Raw genomic sequence first — 25,997 nt, forward strand, 5'->3', positions numbered from 1 at the left:
TCCTATATTTAAGGATTGAGTTAGTAATTTCTACTAGAGAAAAATCTCATGAGTTAGCACCCCCACGAACAGGTCACAACTCAATAAGCTACTGTCCATGGACTAGGCGGACTATCCATCGCTCCCAACCTGTGCAGCCTGCGGAGAGGATGGCTGAGATTTCCTTACTCGGCCACAGAATGCCGCGCCACTAGGTAATGTTTCATGGGCCGGATTGTTGTATACATGCCTTTTGTTTTTTAATAGCCAAGTTTTTATTTGTTTTTCATAGTGGTGTTTATTTCCTTTTAAAGTGTTTTGATCTCTTCCTTCCTTTTTTTTCTTATTCCATTTTTCCTTCTTATTTTTCCTAATTGTCGAATTTATGACCCTTTAGTTCACTTTATAACTATTTTATCTTCTATAAGGAGGAACATGTTCATAAATTATATTCACTAATCATATAATGTAATTTGGTTGTTTTCATGGCATTCATGAGTTGTTCTGTGGCACATCTAAATTGTTCCTATGATGATTTTTTCGTGTAGAATATTTGAAATGTTCATGGTGTATTTTAAATTATTCCTATGCTACATTCTTGTTGTCCTATTAGAGTATTTGAAATATTCCATGGCATATTTTTTTAACTTAGCTTATGATACAGTTCTATGGTTCTTTTACAATATACAAAATGTTAGGTGGCATAGTTTAAATTGTTCATGCAGGTGCAATCAAACTTAGAGAAGTTTTTTATGATACAACAAATTTTTTTTATAATTTGTAACAGGAAGGTGATATGGAATAACTAGGGATAGCACGAAGAACCTATTCGTCGCCCTAATCCTTAGGAGGCTCTAACTACTTTTAGGATTCTTCTTGCTTGCCTAAACTAGAACTCCTTGGCTGCCTTTATAGATCATGCGCCTACTAACAAACCAACTAACAAATCTTATCCAAATAGCTAACCAAATCATATCCTAACAAACTAATATCTGTCCCGTGGTACTGTTCACACGCTACAGTACAGTGGGCCCAAGCCTAGAGCCGGTCCCACTACCATAACAGAAGGAGTATTATTATTAGCCATTCTTAGTTGTCATGTAATCAGGTTTTATCTCCACTTGTTTTACTACTTCTCTCTCCCAAAAAACAAGTCATTTTTAGAATTCAAAATTTGTCTAAAAAACAAATCACTTTACCCTATTTAGCATGTGCATGTGTATGTTGTTTAGCGACAAAAATAGCTAATAAATAGGGGCAAGCAAGGTCATTCTAGTTCCTTGTTAATCTGTTTTAAAATTCTTGAATGACTTTTTTTGGTATTGAGGGAGTACGTGAAAAGTTTACCAACTATGCTGTTTAAGAAACCACGCTGTGTTTGAAACTTTGAATGCAAGCTACTGCCGAAAGCTCAGATCCTATGTCTACATTGGATTCTCTATCTTTGATCACTTTGAGTCGCCCACAAGGCAAAAACAAAGAAAAAGAAAAGGAAAGGTTGATACTCAGTTAGCGTTACAGTCGCTCGCATGGAGAGTGCGTCAGGCAGATAACAAAGAACAGTTATCCTTGTGTTTCACTACTTCTAACAGTACTAGCATACATACCTTTCAATCTTTAATCCCTTTACCTTTAAAAAATCCTGCAGCAGCTAGCTGGCTACAAAGCAAAGAACCAACTTTCTTCTTTTTCCTGGGAGCAAGCAAATAATCATCGGATGACCATTTACAGACAGAAAAGAAAAGTTTACCCGGAGATTTACCTAAAAGCAAAGTTTATGTGGACTGCCACCAGGCAATTTGCATCGACCTAGCTATACTCTACCTCACTCACTCAGCCTCTCCGAGACACACGAAAATACACAACCGTTGGTTCTATCTGTTCGGCTCCTGTCTATCTCTCCTACTACACGCCAATTCTACTTAACTGAGGTATGTAATTTAAACTACTCATCGATCCCTTCCTCCATTGCAAACACATGTTTATTTGTAACTTATATATGTAGAATGCTCATCATGCAAATATACTAGCTTGCAAATACCTGCTCTTATTAGTTAGTTTCATGCTTGTGTGACCAGATCATCTGAGAAACTAATTAAGTGATGGGTTAGATCCCATAATTAAAATGGAGTCGATCTGTGGGAGGAAAGTGGAGGTTGCAGTATTATTGGCTGAAGATCTAGCAGCTACACCCCAGAAATCCACCAAGCTGTGCTGACAGGCGTGGCCGGTTACTCCAATCCAATCCACTATGCGTACTGAGGTAAACCACCGAGTTAGAACGATTTTTTTTTTTGTTTTTGTTCCATCTTAATCTCAAGTGATGACCACCCTTGTTCCCCGATGGCCTAATGCATATGTACATTTGCATGCAGGGCCTTCGGGCTGACACGATAGACGAGGCTGCTGAAATAATTCTCAAAGTGCTGAAGACAAGTATCAGTAGCAGAGACAATGTCTTCTACTTCGATGGCTGGGATGGGATTGGGGCATCCGCCGTCCTCCGAGCCATCGCCACCCCATCTTCACCAGATGTGAAGAGAGCCCTGGCCGAATTGGAGTTTGAGCAGGCCATTCACATCGACTGTTCAATATGGGAGAGCAGGAGAGCCCTTCAGAAGGCAGTCGCGGAGCAGCTGCAGCTCCCCGATGAAGTGATGAAGCTGTTTGACAGGCAAGACGAGGAGGACGATTTCCTTGGGGTGGCCCAGGGCTCTCGCCTTGAGGTACAACAACTCGTCAGAGAGATGCAGGAGTACATACAGAAGCTGAACCGTAGATTCTTGGTCATCTTCCACAATGGGAGCGGAGAGGAGATCGATCTGGCCAGTTGTTGTGGCTTCCTTTTGTCCGGATTTTCAACCAGCAAGGTGCTCTGGACATTCCAAGGGAGATTCCGGCTAAAAACCCGGGTGAAAGGTGACATGGCCATGAAGAGCGCAGCAGGAACAACTGATGCTTTTCTCTCGGCGGTCCCGTGGAGAGGATACGTAGAACCGGAGCTCTGGTCCTACCTTGTAAGCCAAGAAGCTTCAGAAGTAGCTGCCGCGGTGTGCAATAATAATACTGGGTCTCGCCGCATCGTCGATCAGCCTGCACAAGTGGCCGAGTGCTTCATATACATGTTGGAGCTGTGTTGCAGAGGCAGCCACTCGATTGACTTTGATTTGGCCACCCATGGCACCAACTACTGGGTATGTGATGGCATCATACAACAGCTAAAACAGGAAGGAAGAGACCTCAGCGCTAATGATGATAGTGATTGGCTTTGGAGAGCTGCCGATGCGCTGCAGCGTGAGATAGCATTGGATGTAGACTACCATCAACATTTGCCCTCATCTCACTTGTCATTATGTGTCGAGAGCAAGCCATATTGGATTTCACCAAATTATGGGTTTAATCGGGTCCCGGGCAGAGCTATCCTAAATGGGGGCACTTTCCAACACTATCTCGACAAGCTTCGTGTTCTCAAGCTCTCACGCTGCACCTTCAACTTCCAATCACCTCCATTCCTCTACTGCCAGGGCCTCAGGTTTCTATGGCTTGACCATTGCCAAGACACTGGGATCAACACAGACGGAGAAGGGAAGGAGGACGTCTGCCGGTGCTTCCAGAGGTTATGGGTGCTTGACGTGCGCTACACAGACTGTCATCAGATCTTATCTGCACAGACAATGGATTTCATGACTCAACTCAGGGAGCTAAATGTGATGGGAACCAAGAGATGGGACATGGGACAGCTCCAGGGACGATTGCCTAACATCCGCAAGCTCCGAGTAACAAAGTCTACTGTCACCTGTAGTTGCTCAGAAGAGGACTTGTTCTCAAAGATGAACAACCTGGAACTTCTTGACTTTTCATCAGGAAACGACATTTACATGGGCATCACAATCAACAATAGTAGCTGCCTTGAGACCGTCAATATTGGCGAGTGTGTGGGATTAGAACGAATCTCCTTCAAGGGATGTACTAAACTGAAGAATCTAATCTTTAGTGGGTGGTTGCATAATGTCCGTGCCATAGACATCTCAGGCACAGCAGTGAAAACACTGGATCTCACTGCAATAACAGAACTTCTTGCTCTTCATGAGCTCTATCTACTTGACTGCAAGAAGCTTTGTGCAATACTGTGGCCACCAAAACGCTACATGAAGCAAGACATAGATATGCTCTGCATTGACACCACGCGGTCAGCACCCACTGCCCAATCTAGGGAAGAAATAGCCAAGAGGGGTACTACTGCTGCTGCTACTATAGGAACATCGGCAGCAACAACAGTACTGCATCGCAGTCGACCGACCAATGAATTTCCTTGGTACATTTCTGTAAGGGATGCAAGGCTCCTCATGTCCCTTGAGGCAGTGTATTCCGATTCCCGCGAGCTATATTTGGAGGTTTCCCCTACACCAAGTCCTACTGTTTTTGCTGCTGGTTGCAGAGATGAAGGAATCAAGAGCGGCAGCAGCAGTGAGCTACAGCGACAGCCTGCACCTGCAATATACGCAGCAGCAGGTACCACCGCTAAATGTGATGGTGATGCTCCGGGGATCATGTGGATGTGGTCTTGCCCGGATGTTCCTGATCTTCAAGAAAGGAGCTGCTACATGCAGATACAAGAAACCAATACCATTACTGTGCCAGGGTTTGTAGTTGATCGTGCTAAAATCCTGCATGTGCGGGATAGCGCTAGCATGTCCATCACTGTTTTTCCTTCAGAATGGTACGAACTGGAGTGGTGCAGAATCGAGAGGTGCCCCAGATTGGAGGATGTGTTCGCTCCCGGTCACGGAGACGACGTCTTCCAATACAGCATGAAGACATTCTGGGCCTCACAGCTCCGGAAGGCAAGCTGTATCTGGAAGTGGAGTGAACACATGAAGACATTCGACCGTACATTCGAGTACCTGGTATTTTTGCACCTGGATTGCTGCCCCAGGCTGGTGCATGTACTCCCTTTGTCACTATACACATTCGGCCGTGACTTGAGGAACAGCTTGAGTCGGCTAGAAACCCTCGAGATCACGTGGTGCGGGGATCTCCGGGAGGTATTTCCTTTGGAGACCTACGTCAAGCGCTACGTGAAGCAGCAGCCTCAGCCAGTTACCCTAGACTTCCCCGGTCTCAAGCGTATCCACCTGCATGAGCTCCCTAGACTACATAGCATCTGTGGTGTGAGGATGTCCGCGCCCAATCTCGAGACTGTCAAGATCAGGGGCTGCTGGAGCCTCAGGCGCCTCCCGGACGTCGGCGACGGCAACAAGGCGGTGGAGTGCGACTGCGAGAAGGAATGGTGGGACAGGCTTGAGTGGGATGATGGCTCGCAGGTGACCCGCTACAAGCCGATCCACTCGCGGTACTACAAGAAGACCCTGCTCAGGAGCTCTGTTCTCAGGTGATCCCTCTTGCCCACCAAGCATGCTATTTACAAAGTGTACAGATTTTACAAAATGCCCATCATGGTATGCTACTAGTAAGTAGATGATAAATTGTTATGCGTCGCTACTCTAATGTGCGTTGTTGATTTGCTCACCTCCTGCAGGTGAGGTGAGGCCCTTCACTGCTGGATCTCCTGCTGATTCTGCTTCAGCGGCAGTTCGATTGATTTGTGTGTGAGAATGACGACACGGATGCATGCTTCGCTTGCGTCCAGTTGGTTTGGTTGTTGGTCGTTCTTCCTCAGCGGATCCAACCCAACCACTATAACACGGATTGAAAGCGTGTTATCATGACATCTTGAGGGATAAGATGGCGCGATGTATGCAGACGACAGACCCCTATGTGCCCTGTCTGGAGCTGTGGAGAAAATAAAAGCAAGAACCAGCGATCGTTTCAGTTCAGCAGCTGAGTTCCCTTCGGTTTGCTTCTGCAGTTGCTGCGCTTAGGCTAGTGTGCTTGTGGTGTGTGCTGTATTTCTGTGGCGTGTGGGCTTTCAGTATTGCGTAGAATGGAGTGATCAATGTTGTTTGTCGTTGAGGCACTTGTATTTATAAACAAATCAATAAATGCCGATGATTGTGTGTAATTTGAATGTTCACTGTTGTACTCCCTCCGTAAACTGAATATTCTTTAGGCCTGGAAGTAAAGCCACGGGCGCTCACTGTACAGAACTTTCTTTCTACCATAATGGAGTGGTAGAAGAACTATTGCTCGGGATTATTTAAGAAGGAAATGCTTAAGAGATTGTGAGTTGTGACAAATTTTCTGGGATAGGTTCCAGCCAAACAGGCCTGAAGGGCATACGAATTCTTCTTCTTTCTTTTGTCGAACGGGGGACAAACAGGAAATCTTCTTGTGCAGTCAATGCTTACAAACTCTATATCTTTGTGCAACGTTTGCTGCCAGGGGATCAATTGCATTTCGAATCATAGCATAATCTTGCGCATTTGAGATGCAGAGGCAGAATAAGCCTTTGAAGATCAAAGTCGTCTCCATGATAGGCACGAAGCCTTATGAGCATGGCAGCAGCTGGGCTGTATGCAGAAAGGCTTGTGGCTATTTCAATGGTTTCCAACATCTTAGGCAGATGCTCTTGCACCTGTCCCAGAGCATCAATACGATCCAACAAATGTTGAAAATGACCAAGCTTTATCGTGGTCGAAATACCTTTTAGTCGAGATATTCGTGATGTTAATGATCTTCGGATGCATTCTTGGATCCTGGCTAGACCATCATTATAAGTCTCCAACTCTGTCATTAGCTTGTTTTTCTCATTGATGACTTCCCCTAGCTGTTCATTTAATTTTCTCGTATTCAACTTTTCTGCTTCGAATAAACTGTTGGGTCGGTACCAGGCAACAGTAAAGACGTTACGACAAACGAAGACAATAATTGCTCAAGCATGTATTACAGTAGCTACCCTATGAATGTGTAATGACCATCCCAGGGGGACGGTTCATCTCCCTTTATAGGGCCATAAAGTTACATTTCCGCATTCCCGTTATACCCATACTCAACCACTACATCATAGGTATATTCCGTACATGACAGTAACTTGGTCCATACTTAAAATGTCGCTTTCAAAGCAGGATTACATTTTCAACCCTCTTCAAGATTCTTATTACAAGACTGTCCTACTGTAATGTGGTCCAAGGCTGTCTTGATTACTCTCTTCCCCACTCGTAAGCTTCGTCGGGGCTGAGCAAGCTTCTGTAAACTTTCCGCCTTCTTCAGCCGAAGTCAGCTAACTTTGGCTTCCGGTCATGGAATCTCCCCGAAGCCAAACCACCGGGAGCTTCGTGGGGGATTCAACTTCGTGAGTCCTCGCCTGCAAAACAACAGAGTGGACACCTTCGCGCTAGTTGACTTCGGTTATTTGCTGGCTTTGTAAAAAGGGGGAAGTGACGAGGTTGGAGCCGATTAAGAAAAAAGGTTCCTGCCAGCTTCGTTCAGGGTGCGTTGTGAGGCGGTCCCCAACAATAGCCCCTTCGTGGGCGAGGTCAGAGGCGCCGCCGACCGATCCCGCGAAAAGTCCAAAAACGCCCTCAAAACGTCACCCTGAACGGCGGCGCGGGCCGAGGCGTTTTACCGTTACATGGGGGTAGTAAGGTCATTTTCCATGTAGCGGTTAGTGATTCGAGGCGGTTTTTACCGTGCCTATATAAGGTGTGCAAGGGGGGCAGGCCATACTTTACGCTGTCGCTTTCAAGCTGTGGTTTTCGCTGCTTTTGCCTTCGCTATGCATCTTCGTTGCGTTCCTTCATCGTGTTTTCCTTGCGAGGCAGCACCTTCGTTTTGTTGGCAGGCCGCATTAAGTAGAGCGCGCGGACAATGTCTTCTGGTGGTGAAGGTAGTCTTGCTTCGGTGTCTGTGAGCAGTGGCGGGTCTGAAGGGAAGAGGTCCAAGAAGCGGATCTATACGAAGGATGGGCTGGTTTCTACAGAGGAGGGATCTTCCGGTAGTAGTTCGCCTGATTGGTCCTCTGACGGGGGCGAAGGCGAAGGTGAGCATGGCCAAGCCTCGAAAAGTATAGCAGGGTACGAGGTTCATACTGTATCTTCGGACGAGGAGGAGGGGGAAGGTAGGGAGGCTGGCGAGGTTGAGGGGGAGGAGGAGGATGATGCTGAGGTTGGGATGAGATCGGAGACATTTGCCGGGGGGAAGGTTCCATGTGTTCCTACTCTCTACTTCGGGCGCTTCTAGGTGACTTCGCGAGACATCACATTTTTTGAGGAGAGCAACTTCTTCCCTAAGGGGGTGGGCAGAGCTCCTGGGAACGAAGCGGTTCCTGCGCCCAAGGTTGGTGAAGCTGTTGTTTTTAGGGACCTGTTCACTGCGGGGCTTCGGTTTCCCTGTGATAGGCAGCTGCCGGTTATATTGGATCGCTATCGCATTAGGCTGCATCAGTTGACCCCCAACGCCATCGTGAACTTGTCTAAGTTTTATTGGGTGCAGCGCACATTTGGTGGGAGCGTTGATGTGGAGGGTTTCACGAGGTTGCATGAGCTTCATATCCAGAAGAAGAGAACTTATTCTGATGATGGTAAAGGTGTCTGTGAGAATCACTTCGGGTGCTGTACCTTCGTGCCGCGCCGGAAGAATGATAAGAGGAATCTGCCGAGGGTAGAACTTACCTTCGCGCAGAGGAATAAGTGGGATGATGCGTGGCTGACGCATTGATTTTATGTTAAAGTTGAAATGGCTGGGCTTGGCACTAGATTCCCATTGGTTTGGGCCGATGGACGTGCTCACAACTCCTTCATTTATTCATACGGCATTTGTGACGAAGTGCAAAGCTGCCTATAGGGCTGTTGGGCCCTTGATATCTGGGCGTGATCTTGTGGAGGAGTATGTCGCTGCCCGAGCGTGGCCTTTGTCTGCTAATTTTGCGAAGCCACTTAAGCTCGTTGAGAAGAAGGTATCTTGGAGCGAGAAGGCTGTGCCATACCCCTGCTTTGAGCTTAATAAGGAGGGGGTCACCGACTTGGACTCGTTTGTACAGTCAATAGAGGACATGGCTTACGAGATTTTGGGTCCGGTGAGCCAGCCCGAAAGGCGCTCTTTCGAGTCTGTTGTGAGACATGGGCGTCGTGTCAATCGGATTTTTGACTTGCTTGACATCGCAGTTCCGCCTCGTCCCGAAGGATTGGGCAAGAGGCATCGTCGTGGTGCTGGTGCTGAGCAAAGGAAGAAGGTGAAGTTTGATTCTGCTGACACGACAAAGCTTACTGTTGAGTCACAAGCGGCTGCTAAGGCGAAGCAAAAAACCCTTAACTTGGAAGCACAAAAGAGGAAGGATGCTACCGCGGGAGCTTTGTCTAGCATGTTGCCGTCCGGGTCGATAGCTTCATCTGTTGACTTGAGCAAACTGGCATATATTGTGCCTGTCTCCGTGCGTCCTCCTACTGTTGCACCTTCATCTGTCGGGCCTGCTGCATGGACCAAAAAAGGGGCTAATAAACCTCGTTTTGCGCGTGTTACTGTACCGGGCGCTAAGGTCGATGTGCCTTCGGGGGCCAGCAGCAAGACTGCACCTTCTTCCACAAGCTCAAAGGTTAAGAGCGCGCAACCTCTCTTGGTTGAAGCTGAGAAGCATGAGAAGAGGGTGGCTGCCGAAAAGGCGAAGCTTGTGGATTCGTTCTCGTCTGACCCTAAAGGTGCTTGTGCCGAGGCCGTTAGATCTGGTAAGCATGTAGAGGTGGTTTTGCCGAAGCTTTGGTTTTTTGATTGCGGGAGGGCTTCGGCGGCATTTTTGAGGGATTTGGAGGCAACTATGGGGGAGGTTGGTGAGGTTAGCTGCGATGATCATGTGAGGCTGAAAGTTAAATGTTATGATGTAGGTGAGAACTTGCCGGCTAGTCTTCAGGGGCTTAACGAAGGTTTGGGCTTGAGCGGACGCACAGAGGTTCTAGTGACATGCGCCGAAGGTAGGGTTTATAATCCACACAACCTAATTTTGGACTGGTAGAAGGAGGGTGAAGATTGCAAGCGCTGTGCAAATGCTGGTGGTTCGAAGAAGGTGGGCGCAGCTACTTCGGGTGGGGCTAAAGAAATTGTTCCGGTTGCTGTCGAGGTGCGGAGATACGAAGGTGAGGGCTGCTTGTGGGTGATCATTGCTGTTTGTGGACTTTGTTGCTGTTGTGGCATACTTATAATTGTATCTTTGACTCACAGATTTTCAGCAATCTGTAAAGTCGATGAGCTCGGAAGAGCTTTTGAACTTAGAGGCCAGCCTCGTGAAGAAGGTACGGTTACTGGCTGACTTGATGATATGTGTGGTGTGCACTATCTTTGTTACGTCTGCTGTGACTTGGCCTATTGTTCTTTGTTTGAAACTTGCAGATGTCTTATTCATCTATGATTACAAGGGATCGGCTTGCCAAGAGCAAGAAGTCAGCTGCGGAACTTGCGAAGAAGGTGGCTTCACTTGAAGCGACCATTGCAGCTATGTCCTTGGAAATGAAAAAGGTCAAGGTTGAGAATGCTGAGTTGAGAGAGGACTCTTGTAGACTCCGGTTAGCTTCCTTGGGACTCCGAATCGACAGATAATGTTTTGCCAGAAAAATTTTTGCACCGAAGCTGATGTGATGATGGCAAGTGGTTTGGCTTCGGCCCACTTGGTGAAGTAGTCTATTGCCACCACTGCGAATCTGCAATTTCCTTGTGCTGCTGGCAGTGGACCAACTAGGTCCATCCCCCATCTCTGGAGAGGCCACGAGGGTGGTATGAGCTGGATGGAAAGCAAGGGTGCATGTGTTTGCCTTGCTGTTTTTTGGCATGCCTCACAGCTTCGTACAAGAAGATGTGCGTCCGTGTGGACTGATGGCCAGTAGAATCCTTGTCGGATTGATTTTCCTGCTAGGGCTCTTGAGCCAATGTGGGTTCCACAGAAACCGCCGTGTATTTCTTTGAGCAGCTCGCTGCCTGTTTCACAGTCGACACACCGAAGCCATGGTGTTGAGATGCCTATTTTGTATAGCTGCCCCTCGATGATTGCGTAGCCCCTTGCTCTTTGCTTTAGGCGTGTGCATTCAGCCTCGTTTTGAGGTTCAAAGTGACCTCTGAGGAAAGCCATTATGCTTGCGCGCTAGTCGTAACGCTGGATGGCGTTGATGGTGGCTGGGTCTTCTTCTTTGATTGAAGGCGATGTTATGACTTCGTAGAATGTATCTGGTGGAATTGGCTCGCCTTCCGCTGCTGCTTTTGCAAGCTTGTCGGCGTCGTCATTTTGTGCTCTCGGTATGTTTCTGACATCAAATCCCCTGAAATGTTTCTCCATGGCTCGGACTACCTGAAGGTACTTAATGAGTTCTGGTTCTTTGGCTTCACTGTCTTTCTCGATGTGATCACGGATTACCTTCGAGTCCGTTCTGATGATGAATGTTTGTTGCCCTATGGCTTTCATTTTTCTTAAGGCCAGAAGTAGCCCTTCGTACTCTGTGGTGTTGTTGGTTGACTTCGCAGTTGGTGGGAAATCTAGCCTCGCTACATACTTGATTCTGACGCCTGTTGGCGAGGTGATCACCGCTGCGACGCCTGCTCCTCTGCGGCACCAGGCTCCATCGCAGTGGACAACCCATGGCGTTTCTAGCTGCTTTGGCTCTTGTTTAGGCGAGTCCAATTGACGACGAAGTCAGCCAGCACTTGGGATTTTATAGCCGTGCGCCTTTCGAAGTCGATGACGAATTCTGAGAGCTCAGATGCCCATTTGGCGATACATCTGGAAGCTTCCCTGTTTGAGAAGAGATCATGGAGAGGTTGGCTGGTTACTACGACTATTTTATGCCCCTCAAAGTAATGTCGTAGTTTCTGTGCTGCCATGACGACTGCATATGCGATTTTCTCTAGCTCAGAGTAATGCATCGTTGAGCCGCTCAGTGCTTCGGATGGGAAGTAAACTGGTATCTGCTTGATTTTGCCTTCGACTTCTTTCTCTTGAATCAATGCAGCGCTGACAGCTGTTTGTTGGAGGTATGCCCTAGAGGCAATCATAGAGATGATGATATTCCATTTGTATCCATGATTTGTATATTGTGTTCATTGAATATCCATTAAAGGCTACTTGAATTGATTTGCAATTATGTGAATTGTATGTGAAACTCTTTACTTGTATGGTTATTCTAAAGTTGTCCCTAGTCGGAGTTCATGTGAGGACACACATGAATATTAGACTAGCACATGTATTAGTTGATGACTATGTTTCACAAGTCATGAACATGGAGATGTTGAACTAATAATGTGGACACATGTGGAGACATGTGTTAGGACTGACCCAACACGAGAAGTAGTTCTCTCTTTAAACAACATATACGCTTTGTCCTTAGACCTGAGATTGTCGCATGTATTCTAGATGTGGATCGACCTACTTAGGGGCTATCAAACGCTACGCCGTAACAGGGTAGTTATAAAGGTAGCTTTCGGGTTTGTCAAGAAGCATGCTATGAGACATGGTCAATCAAGATGGGATTTGCCCCTCTCTGATTGAGAGTGATATCTCTGGGCCCCTCGAGTGATCGGATCCGAAAATGCATGGCCATGCTACGTACGGTTAAGAGTTAACCTACAAAGGGATTCCAAATCACAGGATCGAGAAAGAGCGGTCGGCTTGAAGCTAGACCAAATATCGTGAGGCAAAGGGAATAGCATGTATATTATGTTGTGATGGTTCGTCTGATATGATCTTCGTATGCGTATAGGAGTTGGCACGTCTTGCTAGAGGCCGCTACCGACTATTGGGCCGAGTAGGAGTACTCAGGCCATGTCTATACGTATCCGAACCCATAGGGTCACACACTTAAGGGGCTGGAAGCCAAATTCGGATCTGATCCGAGTTGGATTAGGTTTGGGAGTACTAATGGGCCTCGGATCCAGAGGCCCATCAGGAACCTCTATAAATAGAGGGGTGGGGGCGCCCTAGGGTTTACACCTTTTGGCTGAACACACTTGCCGCGCCTCCCACGCCCTCGCCTGTTGCAACTCGCGGATCTAGCAATCCGGCTTGCGACGCTTCCTCCCTGCACGTGTGGATACCTTGGAGGTGTTGCGCCTGCAGCACTTGGACGAGCCGCCGACGAGCCGCCGACGAGCCACGACGAGCCGACGACGAGCCGCGGTACCGGAGGCGATCTTGCTGTGCACGTGGACGAGCTGCTGAGGAGCTGCTGCACGTGATCGACTACGTACGACTACGTGATCGTCTTCACTGCACCGACGCATATCTACATCTTCCGCACCAGTAGTGCGTCGAGTGGTAATCCCGTGATCCTTATACGGCAGTTCTTCCTGGTTATACGCGGTAGAAAATTTTGATTTGCGCTAGTTTAGCCTACCTCGTATCCCAACACTGTTGCTGAGGCTGAGACGTACAGTAGCAGTGGTGACTGGGGTTCTGGTGGGCATAGCTTCATCATAGATTGCAGGTACTCCTTGAGATCCTGGAATGCTTTGCTTTGCTCGTGTCCCCATTCAAATGTTTTGGAGCTTCGGAGTGCTTTGAAGAAAGGAAGGCTTCGCTCTGCTGCTCTCGGGATGAAACGGTTTAGCGCTGCGAACCTGCCCATGAGTCGTTGGACTTGTTTGAGTGAGGTTGGCTCTAACATGTTGGCTAACGCCCTAATTTTGTCTGGGTTGGCCTCAATGCCCTTCGTCGTTACCAAGCACCCTAAGATCTTTCCCCTTTGGACTCCGAATACACATTTGTCTGGGTTTAGCTTTAGGTTGGCTGACCTCAGGTTAGCGAATGTTTCTGTGAGGTCCATGATGTGGTCGCTTCGTTTGGCGCTCTTTACAATGATATCGTCTACGTAGGCCACTATATTGCGCCGAAGCTGATTGTCCAGGACTGTTGCCGTCATTCTTGAGAATGTTTGGCCTGCATTTTTTAGCCCCTTTGGCATACAGACGAAACAGAATGTTCCAAAGGGTGTCACGAAGCTTGTTTTGCCTTTGTCCTCCTTTTTTATTCTGATCTGGTGTTACCCTGAGAAGAGGTCAAGTAGCGAGAGCATTTCGCTGTTTGCAGCGTCATCTACCACCTTGTCAATTCTTTCAAGAGGGTAGTCGTCTTTCGGGCAGGCCATGTTGAGGTCTGTGAAGTCTATGCACATTCTCCATTTGCCATTTTTCTTTTTAACTGGTACTGTGTTGGCTAGCCAGTCGGGGTATTGGATTGGCCTGATTACATTGGCTTCGAGTAGCCTGTCAACCTCGGTCTTTACTGCTTGGACTTTCTCGTCGGACATTTTTCTTAGCTTCTGTTTCTTTGGCCGAGCTCCTTGTCTAATGTCGAGGCTGTGCTCAATGATTTCCCTGTCCACCCCCTTTAGATCACCTGCGGACCAAGCAAAGATGTCTTTGTTCTTGTTGAGGCACTCGACGAGGTCACGCGCTTCATCTGGGTTGAGGTTCGCCCCCATTGTTACGAATCTGTCTGCGATGTACCCGTCTAGGAGTACCCGCTTTGTTTCGCCATCCGCACTGATTTTTATCTTCTCTTTATCTCTCTTGGGCTCGTCGTGGGCCTTTTGCTTTGCTGGGCTTTCGGCTTCGTTTGTCGAGGTTAGATGGTGGACATTCTTTTGGCCTAGAGCTACCCCTTTTTCTATATTCCTTGCCATTTGCTGATCACCGTACACTGTTATGACCCCTTTGAGGGCGGGTATTTTCATGCATAGGTACAGCTGTCTAATTGTTGCGTCCATTTTGGTGATGAAGCCACGGCCGAGTATTGCGTTGTAGGAGTAATGCATCTCCACCACGTCGAAGGTGATGTGCTCTGTCCTCGCATTATCACGGTCCCCGAACGAAACTGGGAGAGCAATTTTTCCCAAGGCCTTCACTGGCTTTCCACCGAAGCCGAGGAGCGGGACGTCAGCTCGGTCGAGCGTGTTCATGTCAATGTTCATTTCTCTGAATGCATTTGCGAAGAGAATGTCTGCGGAGCCGCCCGTGTCTACCAGGACTTTTCCTACTGTCCAGCCTGCTATCAATACTTTGATAACCATCGCATCGTTATGCGAGGTTGTCTTGAGCTTGAAATCTTCCCCGGTAAAGGTTATGGGCATGTGTGCCCATTCTGGCTTCGTTGGAGGTCCGTCGGGAATGATCACGTTGACCTCTCTGAAGTAATTCCGCCTCTGCCTCTTGTTTTCGAACTCGAGTGAGGAGCCTCCAGTGATTGGCATTATCATTCCGAAGGTAGGCAAGGAGTTTTGGTTGTTGTTTTGTGTGCTGGGCTCCGGCTTGGGCATTATGTCTGGCATGCTTGGGGGTGGAGGTAATGTTTCTTGGGGTTTCTGAGGCGGGTTCGAATTGGCGTGCTGCGGAATTGTTTGGTGGTACGACTGTATATGTGGTGGAAGAGGCCAAGTCATTGGTTGCGGGAAGTTGGCGAAGTTGGGCTGGTTGTGGTAGAAGCTTGGGTGTGGGTAAAAGGCTATGTGGTGGATTGTTTTGGGTGTTTGTGCGGCTGCCTTCGTGGCTTCTTCCGCAGCTTTTCTCTCTTCCTCCTTTTTGGGGCACCACTCTGTATTGTGATGATTCTGATGGCCGTGGCTGACATAGTAGAATGACTTTTGTTGTCTTCCTCGACCTCGTCCTCTACCAGAGTGGCCCCCTCTTTGGGTATTGTTATTATGGTTTTAGCTCTGGCTTTGGTTTTGGTTTCCCTCAATGTTCATGATACGGTTTTGGTTTTGGTTTTGGTTTTGGTTTTGAGGCTTATTGTAAGGCGAAGGTTGCCAGGTTCGGCTTTGGTTTGTTTGCCTCTCTTTGTTGCGTTCGGCCACTCTTCTTCGGTGGTCCTCGTCGGACCTGATGTCTTCATCGAGCTTGCTGAAGAGGGCAATCATGGTTTTGGGCTCTTTCCTTGATAGCTTTGACGCTGTTGGGTCGGGGGTAAGGCCCGCGATGCAAGCGGATATTGCTACAGATTCCTCAATGTTCGGTGCTTGAGAACGAAGCTGGACATATCTTCTTACGTATTCTGCGAGTGGCTCTTTGTCTTTTTGTTTGTACTGAAAGAGGTCTGCCTAGGCCGTTTGGGGGTGATGGAAGCCCTGGAAGTTTTGAGTGACCTTCGTCTTGAGGTCATGCCAGCTGATCACCGTGTGTGGAGGGAGTAATGAATACCAGTTCAGCGCCGCGCCTTCACAAGCAATTATGAAAGACTTGGCGAGGACGACATCATCTCTCCTGGCCGAAGCTACAGCGGCTTCGTAACTCATTAAGAATTGCTGTGGGTCTGTGCGCCCGTTGAATTTGGGCAGGGTGGTTGGCTTGTAAGTTGTTGGCCATGGTGCGGTGTGTAGCCCTATTGAGAGCGGTGATGTGGCGTCGACCACGAGGGACACCCCCGGCGAGTGGTGCTGGGTGCCTTGGCCGAAGTTGAGGTAGGGCTGGAGCTGTGCCTGATCGACAGTGGGACTTTGATAAAAATAAGCTGTGGCCTGGTTTGCATTCTCGAGTGGGATTTCAAGCTCCGCGACTTCTTTCTGTAGTGCTTCTAGCTGCCGCCTGACCTCGTTCAGCTTTGATAGCCTGAACGCAGCCTCCCTTTGTTGTTGCACTTGTCGTGCCAACTGCTCCTTTTTTCTTTTGACTTCTTCTATCTCTCGAAGGACTGAGTCCAGCTCGTTGTCCAAGCTGGAGGGGCCAGTAGCTTCGGGCGTTGCGGGCTGGTGGCCGTCAGTGCGGTTGGCAGCTTTGTTTGTCGCGGGTTGTTGGCTTTGGTGGTTGACTTCGGCTGCAGGCCGCTTGCTCATTGCTTTTGCCCTTAGGGCTTGCTCGACTCTTGCAAGACGTTCCTCCTTGTCGGGGAGGACTTGATTTGTGGCTTCGGGGGCCGTAGGCTGACCGGCCTCTACCGTGTTGTCTTCTCTCTGAGCTGCGGGTCTCTTTTTCCGTTGTGGTGGCATCGTGGGCTGTTTAACGAGTTAGACCACGGTGGGCGCCAGATGTTGGGTCGGTACCAGGCAACAGTAAAGACGTTACGACAAAAGAAGACAATAATTGCTCAAGCATGTATTATAGTAGCTACCCTATGAATATGTAATGACCATCCCAGGGGGGATGGTTCATCTCCCTTTATAGGGCCATAAATTACATTTCTGCATTCCCGTTATACCCATACTCAATTACTACATCATAGGTATATTCCGTATAGGACAGTAACTTGGTCCCTACTTAAAATGTCGCTTTCAAAGCGGGATTACATTTCCAACCCTCTCCAAGATTCTTATTACAAGACTGTCCTACTGTAATGTGGTCTCAAGGCTGTCTTGATTACTCTCTTCCCCACTCGTAAGCTTCGTCAGGGCTGAGCAAGCTTCTGTAAACTTTCCGCCTTCTTCAGCCGAAGTCAGCTAACTTCGGCTTCTGGTCACGGAATCTCCCCGAAGCCAAACCGCCGGGAGCTCCGTGGGGGATTCAACTTCGTGAGTCCTTGCCTGCAAAACAACAGAGTGGACACCTTCACGCTAGTTGACTTCGGTTATTTACTGGCTTCGTAAAAAGGGGAAAGTGATGAGGTTGGAGCCGATTAAGAAAAAGGGTTCCTGCCAGCTTCGTTCAGGGTGCGTTGTGGGGCGGTTCCCAACATAAACTGTTGGCATGGTCAATCTGGTCCTCTAGAACTAGGGAAACAAAAAATGTGTACAGTAAGGAAACATTCAATTAAGCTGAAATATGGAAACTTACGATAACGGCTCTAGCTTTATACCTGCATTTCTCTGTTCAACCTCTATGCTCCTTTTGATATTATGCTTCAAATTGCTCAGCTCCTCATTCTTCTCGGTCATCTCATATTTCAGGGCTCTATATTCTCGGAGCACTACTCTCCGAGCAGCCTCAGATTCTTGTGACTTCTTGGACTCAGTTTGAAGTTGCTCAGTCTGCTCTTCAAGTCTCTCTTCCAGAATCTTGGCCCTCTCAAAAGCTACAGTTTTCTCTGATCTTGCATTTTCCAACTCTCTGTGATTTAGACTAGTATATTAAAGCAAGGTTAATAACTATTTTTCCTTCAGAATGGTACGAACTGGAGTGGTGCAGAATCGAGAGGTGCCCCAGATTGGAGGATGTGTTCGCTCCCGGTCACGGAGACGACGTCTTCCAATACAGCATGAAGACATTCTGGGCCTCACAGCTCCGGAAGGCAAGCTGTATCTGGCAGTGGAGTGAACCGTATGGATACAGCCGTGCATTCCAGTACCTGGTATTTTTGCACCTGGATTGCTGCCCCAGGCTGGTGCATGTACTCCCTTTGTCAATGCTGCGGGGCCGTAAGTTCACACCTGGCAGCTTGAGTCAGCTAGAAACCCTCGAGATCACGTGGTGCGGGGATCTCCGGGAGGTATTTCCTTTGGAGACCAACGCCAAGCGCTACGTGAAGCAGCAGCCTCAGCCAGTTACCCTAGACTTCCCCGGTCTCAAGCGTATCCACCTGCATGAGCTCCCTAGACTACATAGCATCTGTGGGGTCAGGATGTCCGCGCCCAATCTGGAGACCATCAAGATCAGGGGCTGCTGGAGTCTCAAACGCCTTCCGGACGTCGGCGGCGGTGACAAAGCAGTGGAGTGCGACTGCGAGAAGGAATGGTGGGACAGGCTTGAGTGGGATGATGGCTCGCAGGCGACCCGCTACAAGCCGACCCACTCGCGGTACTACAAGAAGACCCTGCTCAGGAGCTCTGTGCTCAGGTGATCCCTCTTGCCCACCATGCTATTTACAAAGTATATAGATTTTCTCACCTGGTGAATCATTCCGTCCTGTAATGCTTTCCTCCCCAACCTCCTGCAGGTGAGGTGAGGCTGCTGGATCTCCTGCTGATTCTGCTTCGGCGGCTGCTTGATTGATTCGTCCATAGCGTGGTCTGCTTCTGCATAGGTTTGTTCTACTTCGTTTGTTGGGTCGGCGTTCCTCGATGAAGAACGTTCCGTCGTCACTACACCTCGGATTGGAAGTGTGCGTTATCATGCCATCTTGTTGGATAAGATGTTGCGATGGAGACAGAACTATATGTGCTCTGTCTGGATCTGTGAAGAAATAAAAACAAGAGTGCCAGCGATCGTTCAGTTCAGTTCAGCAGCTGGATTCCCTTCAGCTTGTGCGATAGCAGCATGAGACATGCCTTCGTGCTTGCTGCTGCCAGTTGCTGCGTTCTTGTGCCTGGTATGCTTGTTGAGTGTGCATGTATTTCTGTGGCGTTTGACCTTTCAGCTGTGTATGTGTGGACTTGATTGATCAAATGTTTGTTTGTTGCTGCACTTCTATTTATATGAACAAGTAAATAAATGCCGACGGTGGTTGTACATGTGTGTGATTTGAATGTCCACTACCAAAATTCAAGTTCCTTACTTGAGGTACAATAATACTACCATCGTATATGCTCTATTCTGCGGTAACAGAGAATATGTTCTGGGCATCTATGGGTAGACATAACTCGAGCTTGCCTCACCATAATCCAATATTTCTCCAATGCATATAAATTCATTTGTTTCTTAGATTTCATCACTTAGTATTGGAATTTCTAGAAATAATCAATGGAGGGAATTCCTTATGACTGAAACAAATTTCAAACTGCACACAGCACAACAAAATGACCCTTCATATAGAAGCTGTGCTGTCACCGGCAATGCTCTATGTAAAAAACCCCCTCTTTTTGGCCTGGTCTAGAAAAGGTCGTGAGCATAACACGAAACACCCAATGAGAGATCTTTTTTCCTAATCCAATTCCATTTAGTTTGCTCTGAGAAGTAGTTGAATCGGCCGATGCTCTAACAGTTAGGTTGGAGCCCCTTCAGTAGGACGGATAAACTGATACGGATGAGACTTGCTTCTTACTTTAGGCCTTCAGGTTAAGAAAAAATTAGTTGTACATGAATTAACTTAGCTGCTCCCTTAATCTTTCAATCCTAACTCCGTCCCTGTCCCTATATACTCGTAAGAAAATGTAATTGTTAGTCGAAAACTTGTTCTAATGAAATGAAGTGAGCCTAATTTTAAGCTGAGGATCACATATCGATCGAGCACTCAATTAACCAAAGATGTACTTATACCGTACAAGTTACCGAACCTTAATGGTCAACTTATTCTGCAGAACAGCAGAAGGGAAGCACGTAGACGAGAAAAGTTCATGTCACTCAAGTAAATGCAGAACATCAGAAGGCACGTAGACGTAGTCAATCAGCGGATAAGATGATAATGGGGCCGACACCAGTCGGTTGCTTGTGGCGGCCAGAAATGGAGCAGCAGAATTCATTCACGCACGGGCTAATATTTTTAAAAATTATTGAATTTAAAAATTATGTAGAAATTAAACTACTTGCTAATAATAAATTTATTTTACCTACTACTCTCTCATTTTGTCGGTACTTCAACATAATACTCATATAGATGTATACTTATCTTTGTCCAATTATAATTGACGTTTAATTAGTAATTACTCTATACACTTTTTCGTCCATATTCACACTTTTTTCATTTTGTATCACACCTCCATGCATTTTGTTTAGCATAAAAACTAATATTTTTCATCACTTCCACATATACATGTATAAATGGTTTACACAGTGACCCTCACCATGGGTATATACCTTAACTTAGTATTTCTATATTAACAATTACATAAATAGATAATTTAGAATCGTATATTAGTTTACTCTTGGACATTTCTGTATGATGCACATGAAGATAATTAGATTAGAATTTAGATGCTTATTTTTAATATCGACATATGTGAGTAACTTAGATACAAATTTAGAATTGCATTTTAAGTTATGCTTTATAAGGATATGCATGAGTAAATTGGATGAAGATTACGGGGGTTACTTTGGATTATTTTTTTATAATGGCAGAGCTCGGTGATTTAGATATAGGTTTAGAGTTTATTTTACAATATTTTCATAATGATAGTGGTAGGTAACTTTTTAGAAAATATAATAGACCAATGACAATGATTATTAGATTTTACAGGATTGATGTTTGATAATTTTGATTTTTGTGAGAATTTTCTAGGATTTATCTTTTTTCTAGCGTGTCTCATGAGAACTAATGCGAAGTCTCCAATGAAAAAAATGAGACCACATTGCTACAAAACTATTACCTTAAACAACCTCTCATTTGTTAAATATTCAAACACAATAATTATATAGATATATACTTATTCTTTTCATCCGATTGTGATAGATTTTAGTTAGTATTTACTCCATAGATTTTTCATCCATATTTATAATCTTTAAATTTTCTCTTTGCATTGCAGGTATGCGCTTGAATTTGTTTAATACACCCTGAATTTGGGGTATAATTTTAACATAGAAATCTATATTCTCATCACTTTCTCTATATCTTTATAAATGATGACACACATCATGCATATATATATATATATATCTTAATTATTTATCATATACCAATAGTGTAAAAATAGATGATTTAGAATCATATATTGGTGTATATTTTTAATTAAGGCGATTTGGATTCAAATGTAGAGTTACCTAGTGTTATTTTTAATAATAGCATACGTGGGTAATATAGATGCAAATTTAAGGGTAACTTTAATTTATTTTTAAGTATTAGTGGTTTGAAATTTAGTTGCAAATTTAGGGGGTTATTTGAAATATTGTTTATAATGATATAAGTGGGTAATTTTGATGAAGATTAGGGGTTACTTTAGTTTATTTTATACAATGGCAGAGGTGGGTAATTTAGATATAGTTTTAGGAAGTTACTTTATGCTACTTTTATAATGGCATATGTGAGTAATTTTTTAAAAACATAATAGATCCAATGGCTACGATGATTTGAGGCTACCGATTGTTGGCTAGATGTCTTGTTTTTTTTTGAATTTCTAGGATTTCTCTCATTTTCTAGAGCGTCAACCTAGGATTCCAGGTGGCGTCGCCTGGAGGCTTCAAAAGGAGCCTCCAGTTAGTAATTATACTAATAATCTCTCTTTTACTAGAGCGTCCACTTAGGATCCTAGGTAGCGTCCACTTAGGATCCTAGGTAGCTTCACCTGAAAGCTTCAAAAGAAGTCTTCAATTAGTAATAGTAAGATTTGACATCATAGGTATTATTATTGCTTTATATAATCCTGTCAAACTTAAAGCAGTTTAACTCAAAAATAAAATTAGAATCCCTTGTGTATTGAAACAAAATTAGAACCCCTTATGTATTTTAGAAGGAAATGAAGTACTATAGTATGTAACCAACGAGACGTAACATACCGTACAAGTTACCGAACCTTAACGGTCAACTTATTCTACGTTGGTAAAACTTTGTGGACGAGAGAAGTTCTTGTCACTGAAGTTAGTGGAGAAGGGAAGCGCGTAGTCAACCAGCGGATAAGATGGTAATGGCCGACACCACGTCGGTTGCTTGTCGCCGCCAGAAATGGCGCAGCAGAATTCATTCTCATTCATGCGCCCTACTAACCAATGGGTTGGTTCATGAACATGTCATTTTCAGTTCGGTGTATTAGGCTGGTGAGCTGTCCTCCACGCTGTCCAAATTCCAAGCTACCAAGATGAGCACACTAATCAATATTCCAAGTTTCCAATCCCAATCCAACACTATATAAGAAGCTAAACAAGCAAGAAGAAGAAGAAGAAGCAATCACCCATCAGCAATGGCGCTCGCAAGCCGCCGGAGGCTAGCAGCCTCCCTCCTGGCCCTCGCGGCGGTCCTCCTCGCCGGCCCGGCGGCGGCGACGGGGAAGACCGGGCAGGTGACGGTGTTCTGGGGCCAGAACAAAGCCGAGGGCTCCCTCCGTGAGGCCTGCGACACCGGTACCTACACCTTCGTCATCATCTCCTTCCTCAACGTCTTCGGGCACGGCAAGGCGAGCCTGGACCTGTCCGGCCACCCGATCGGCCCCATCGGCGCCGACGTCAAGTACTGCCAGTCCAAGAGCATCCTCGTCTTCCTCTCCATCGGCGGGCTCGGCACCCAGTATTCCCTGCCCAGCGTGCAGGCCGCCACCGACCTCGCCGACTACCTCTGGTTCGCCTTCCTAGCCGGCCACCGCAAGGGCGTCCACCGCCCGTTCGGCGACGCCGCGGAGCTCGACGGCATCGACCTGTTCATCGACCAGGGCCCGCCGGACTACTACGACGTGCTGGCGCGCCGGCTGTGGAGCTACAACAAGGACTTCCGCGGCCGCACGCCGGCGCAGCTGTCGGCGACGCCGCGGTGCCGGTACCCGGACCCGCGGCTGGAGCGGGCGCTCGCCACGGGGGTCGTCACACGCATCAACGTCAGGTTCTACGGCGCCGACGGGTACTGCGCCGCCTACTGGCAGCTGGAGTGGGACAAGTGGACGGCGGCGTACCCCAACTCCATGATCTACGTGGGGCTGCCGGCGTCGGAGCAGACGGTGGGCTACGTGCACCCCAAGAACCTCTACTACGGCGTCGTCCCGGTGGTGCAGAAGGCGGCCAACTACGGCGGCATCATGATCTGGGAGCGATACGCCGACAAGCAGAGCAACTACAGCAGCTACGCCATCCAATGGGCTTGAGCAGTTGATCGAGCTCCATCCATCCATGTTCCATGCCTTACTCTGCTGTGTGTATCTCCTCACTAGCGTGTGCTTGCAAAAATAAAGTGAGGCCTGTACGTGCAAGAATAAACGGTTAATCATTATTATTATTATCATCATCTGTTCTGTCACTTTCTTTTCACTCGTCTCTGGCATCAGCAATTCAGCACTCATCATCCGTCCTGGGATCGTACTTTTAATGGCCATTCAACAAGTATACTGACGTATTAGACTCGATCAATACGGTCTCCGACGTGTTGGTGTCCAATAAGGATCGATGTGACACCCCGGCCACGTCTAAAATGGATGCTTACTGCCTGGGATCCATGTGGGGAGACGCTATACATCTCTTGCGATTTTTTTTACCTCCCTTACAAAAGAAAGGCTGAAACCATATAACATCATTAAAGGCTGAAACCAAAACACTAGTAGGACGACGGTAGTCGATAGGTATTGCGAAGGCAATGATGATACGAGACATAATATCAATGTAGTACACCCAATTGGCATGCTCTTTTCAAGGAAAAATGTTTTTTTGATAGGAAATTTGATTTGCTACAAGACCGTTGGTACGACCGACAAGTGGACAATGCACAAACATAGTTCCGCCTATGGACGTGCAACAATTACAATTATTTTTTTTATTTTTTTTAGTATCAATATGATTCATTGTAAGCAATATGCACCAGCAAATCAAAATGCTATTATAAGCTCAATCACCCTGATTTTTGTCACACCATTATATATAAAAAAAATGAAGTTAAAAAGATTGTAACTTTAAGATTAGCACAAGAATTAGAGAGGTAATTAAGGTCATATAACTCTCTTGACTGGCGGAAGGTTGAAACAACAAACATGATCAGCATCAGTATCTGTTAACTTGGACGACACACTAAAGTTAACGCACCAATTACACAAAGGAAGCAGCCTGGCTGCTGCAAGTACTCCTGGTCAACCCGTGGACCAGACGACAAAACTATACATAAAAACCACGCGCGTCAACCCGTGGATAAGATAATAAACCATGTGCGTCAACGATCGATGGCTGCTTCTCCTCCGTCGTCGTTGATGCGCGTCGTTGTCGGTTCGATCGGCGAATCAGCCTGTCTGGTGAGCTGTCCTCCATGTTCTCCAAGCTAAAGCTCCGAGTCTTCCGCACGGATGGAGAAGGGAATAATCAGAAGCTAGCTGGCTGCTGAAAACTTCCTGCCCCGGCCGGTCAACAATCAATCAATCCGTAGCTGCCATGAATTCCACATTCCCGTCTCCCTCTCGAATAATCTATATAAAGCGGAGTCGATTATTCCACCTACTTCGTCACAGTTCACACCATCGATCCATCAAGCTAGTGATCAGCAAGGGTAGCCAGCAACGATGGCGCTCGCGAGGTGGAGGGCAGCAGCCTCCGTCATGGCCCTGGCGGCCATCGTGATCGGGCAGGCGGCGGCGGCGGGGAACAAGACCGGCCAGGTGACCGTGTTCTGGGGCCGGAACAAGGACGAGGGCACGCTCCGCGAGGCCTGCGACTCCGACCTCTACACCATGGTCATCATCTCCTTCCTCGACGTGTACGGCCACGGCCGGTACCACCTGGATCTCTCCGGCCACCCGCTCGCCGGCATCGGCGACGACATCAAGCACTGCCAGTACAAGGGCATCCCGGTGTCGCTCTCCGTCGGCGGCTTCGGCTCCGGCTACTCGCTCCCGTCCAAGAAGGCGGCGCTGGACCTCTTCGACCACCTCTGGAACGCCTACTTCGGCGGGAACAAGCCCGGCGTCAGCCGCCCCTTCGGCGACGCGTGGCTCGACGGCGTGGACCTGTTCCTGGAGCGCGGCACGGCGGCGGACCGGTACGACGTGCTGGCGCTGGAGCTGGCCAAGCACAACATCCGCGGCGGGCCCGGGAAGCCGCTGCACCTGACGGCGACGCCGCGGTGCGGGTTCCCGCCTGCGGGGTACCTGAAGCGGGCGGTGGACACGGGGATCTTCGAGAGGGTCCACGTCAGGATCTACGACGACCCCGACTGCGAGGCGTACTGGCACCGGGAGTGGGACGAGTGGGTCGCGGCGTACCCGGCGACGAGGTTCTACGTCGGGATGACGGCGTCGGAGATGACGCACGGGTGGGTCCACCCCAAGAACGTCTACTACGACGTCGCGCCGTCGGTGCAGAAGGCCGACAACTACGGCGGGTTCATGATCTGGGACCGATACTACGACAAGCTCACCAACTACACCAGCATCGTCAAGTACTACGCTTGACGAGCTTGTCCTGCAGTATGATCTGTCCATCCAGCATCCATCCATGAAGTGTTTGTGTGTATGTGTGCGCTTGCCAGAAAGAATAAAGGGAAGAATAAACAGCTGATTGTATATCCATGAAGTGTTTGTGTGTATGCGTGCAGTGTGCTTGATGTCCGTGGGCCGAAAGTAAAGCCCATCCACTTTCCAGTGCCTTTCTGGCCCAGTTTCCGATCCACCCATGCATAAAACAACTAGAAGAGTGGCCCAATGGAGAAGTTCTGGCCCGAGTGAATATCTAGAAAT

General features: G+C 47.4%; 4 protein-coding genes and 1 pseudogene across 4 annotated transcripts; 4 read left to right on the forward strand and 1 right to left on the reverse strand.

Moving 5' to 3' along the window:
• The first annotated feature begins 1,686 nt into the window (after positions 1-1,686).
• On the forward strand, positions 1,687-6,001 carry LOC117845050 (uncharacterized). The gene is made up of 4 exons (XM_034725926.2): positions 1,687-1,910; positions 2,058-2,242; positions 2,355-5,371; positions 5,519-6,001. The coding sequence occupies exons 2-4, from the start codon at positions 2,231-2,233 to the stop codon at positions 5,520-5,522; spliced, it is 3,033 nt and encodes a 1,010-aa protein (XP_034581817.1). The 5' UTR covers positions 1,687-1,910; positions 2,058-2,230; the 3' UTR covers positions 5,523-6,001.
• Positions 6,002-11,002: 5,001 nt separating this feature from the next.
• Positions 11,003-15,164, reverse strand: LOC140221793 (uncharacterized; annotated as a pseudogene).
• A 2,798-nt stretch (positions 15,165-17,962) lies between these two features.
• On the forward strand, positions 17,963-19,173 carry LOC117843986 (disease resistance protein At4g27190-like). Its single transcript, XM_034724776.2, has one exon. It carries the CDS (start codon positions 18,032-18,034, stop codon positions 18,611-18,613), a length of 582 nt encoding a protein of 193 aa, XP_034580667.1. The 5' UTR covers positions 17,963-18,031; the 3' UTR covers positions 18,614-19,173.
• Positions 19,174-22,417: 3,244 nt separating this feature from the next.
• On the forward strand, positions 22,418-23,569 carry LOC117845051 (xylanase inhibitor protein 1). The gene has a single exon (XM_034725927.2). It carries the CDS (start codon positions 22,539-22,541, stop codon positions 23,427-23,429), a length of 891 nt encoding a protein of 296 aa, XP_034581818.1. The 5' UTR covers positions 22,418-22,538; the 3' UTR covers positions 23,430-23,569.
• A 1,105-nt stretch (positions 23,570-24,674) lies between these two features.
• LOC117845052 (xylanase inhibitor protein 1) lies at positions 24,675-25,827 on the forward strand. Its single transcript, XM_034725928.2, has one exon. It carries the CDS (start codon positions 24,825-24,827, stop codon positions 25,710-25,712), a length of 888 nt encoding a protein of 295 aa, XP_034581819.1. The 5' UTR covers positions 24,675-24,824; the 3' UTR covers positions 25,713-25,827.
• The last annotated feature ends 170 nt before the right edge of the window (positions 25,828-25,997 follow it).

The sequence above is a fragment of the Setaria viridis genome, chromosome 2, assembly GCF_005286985.2.
Source record: "Setaria viridis chromosome 2, Setaria_viridis_v4.0, whole genome shotgun sequence".
Classification (NCBI taxonomy): Eukaryota; Viridiplantae; Streptophyta; class Magnoliopsida; order Poales; family Poaceae; genus Setaria; species Setaria viridis.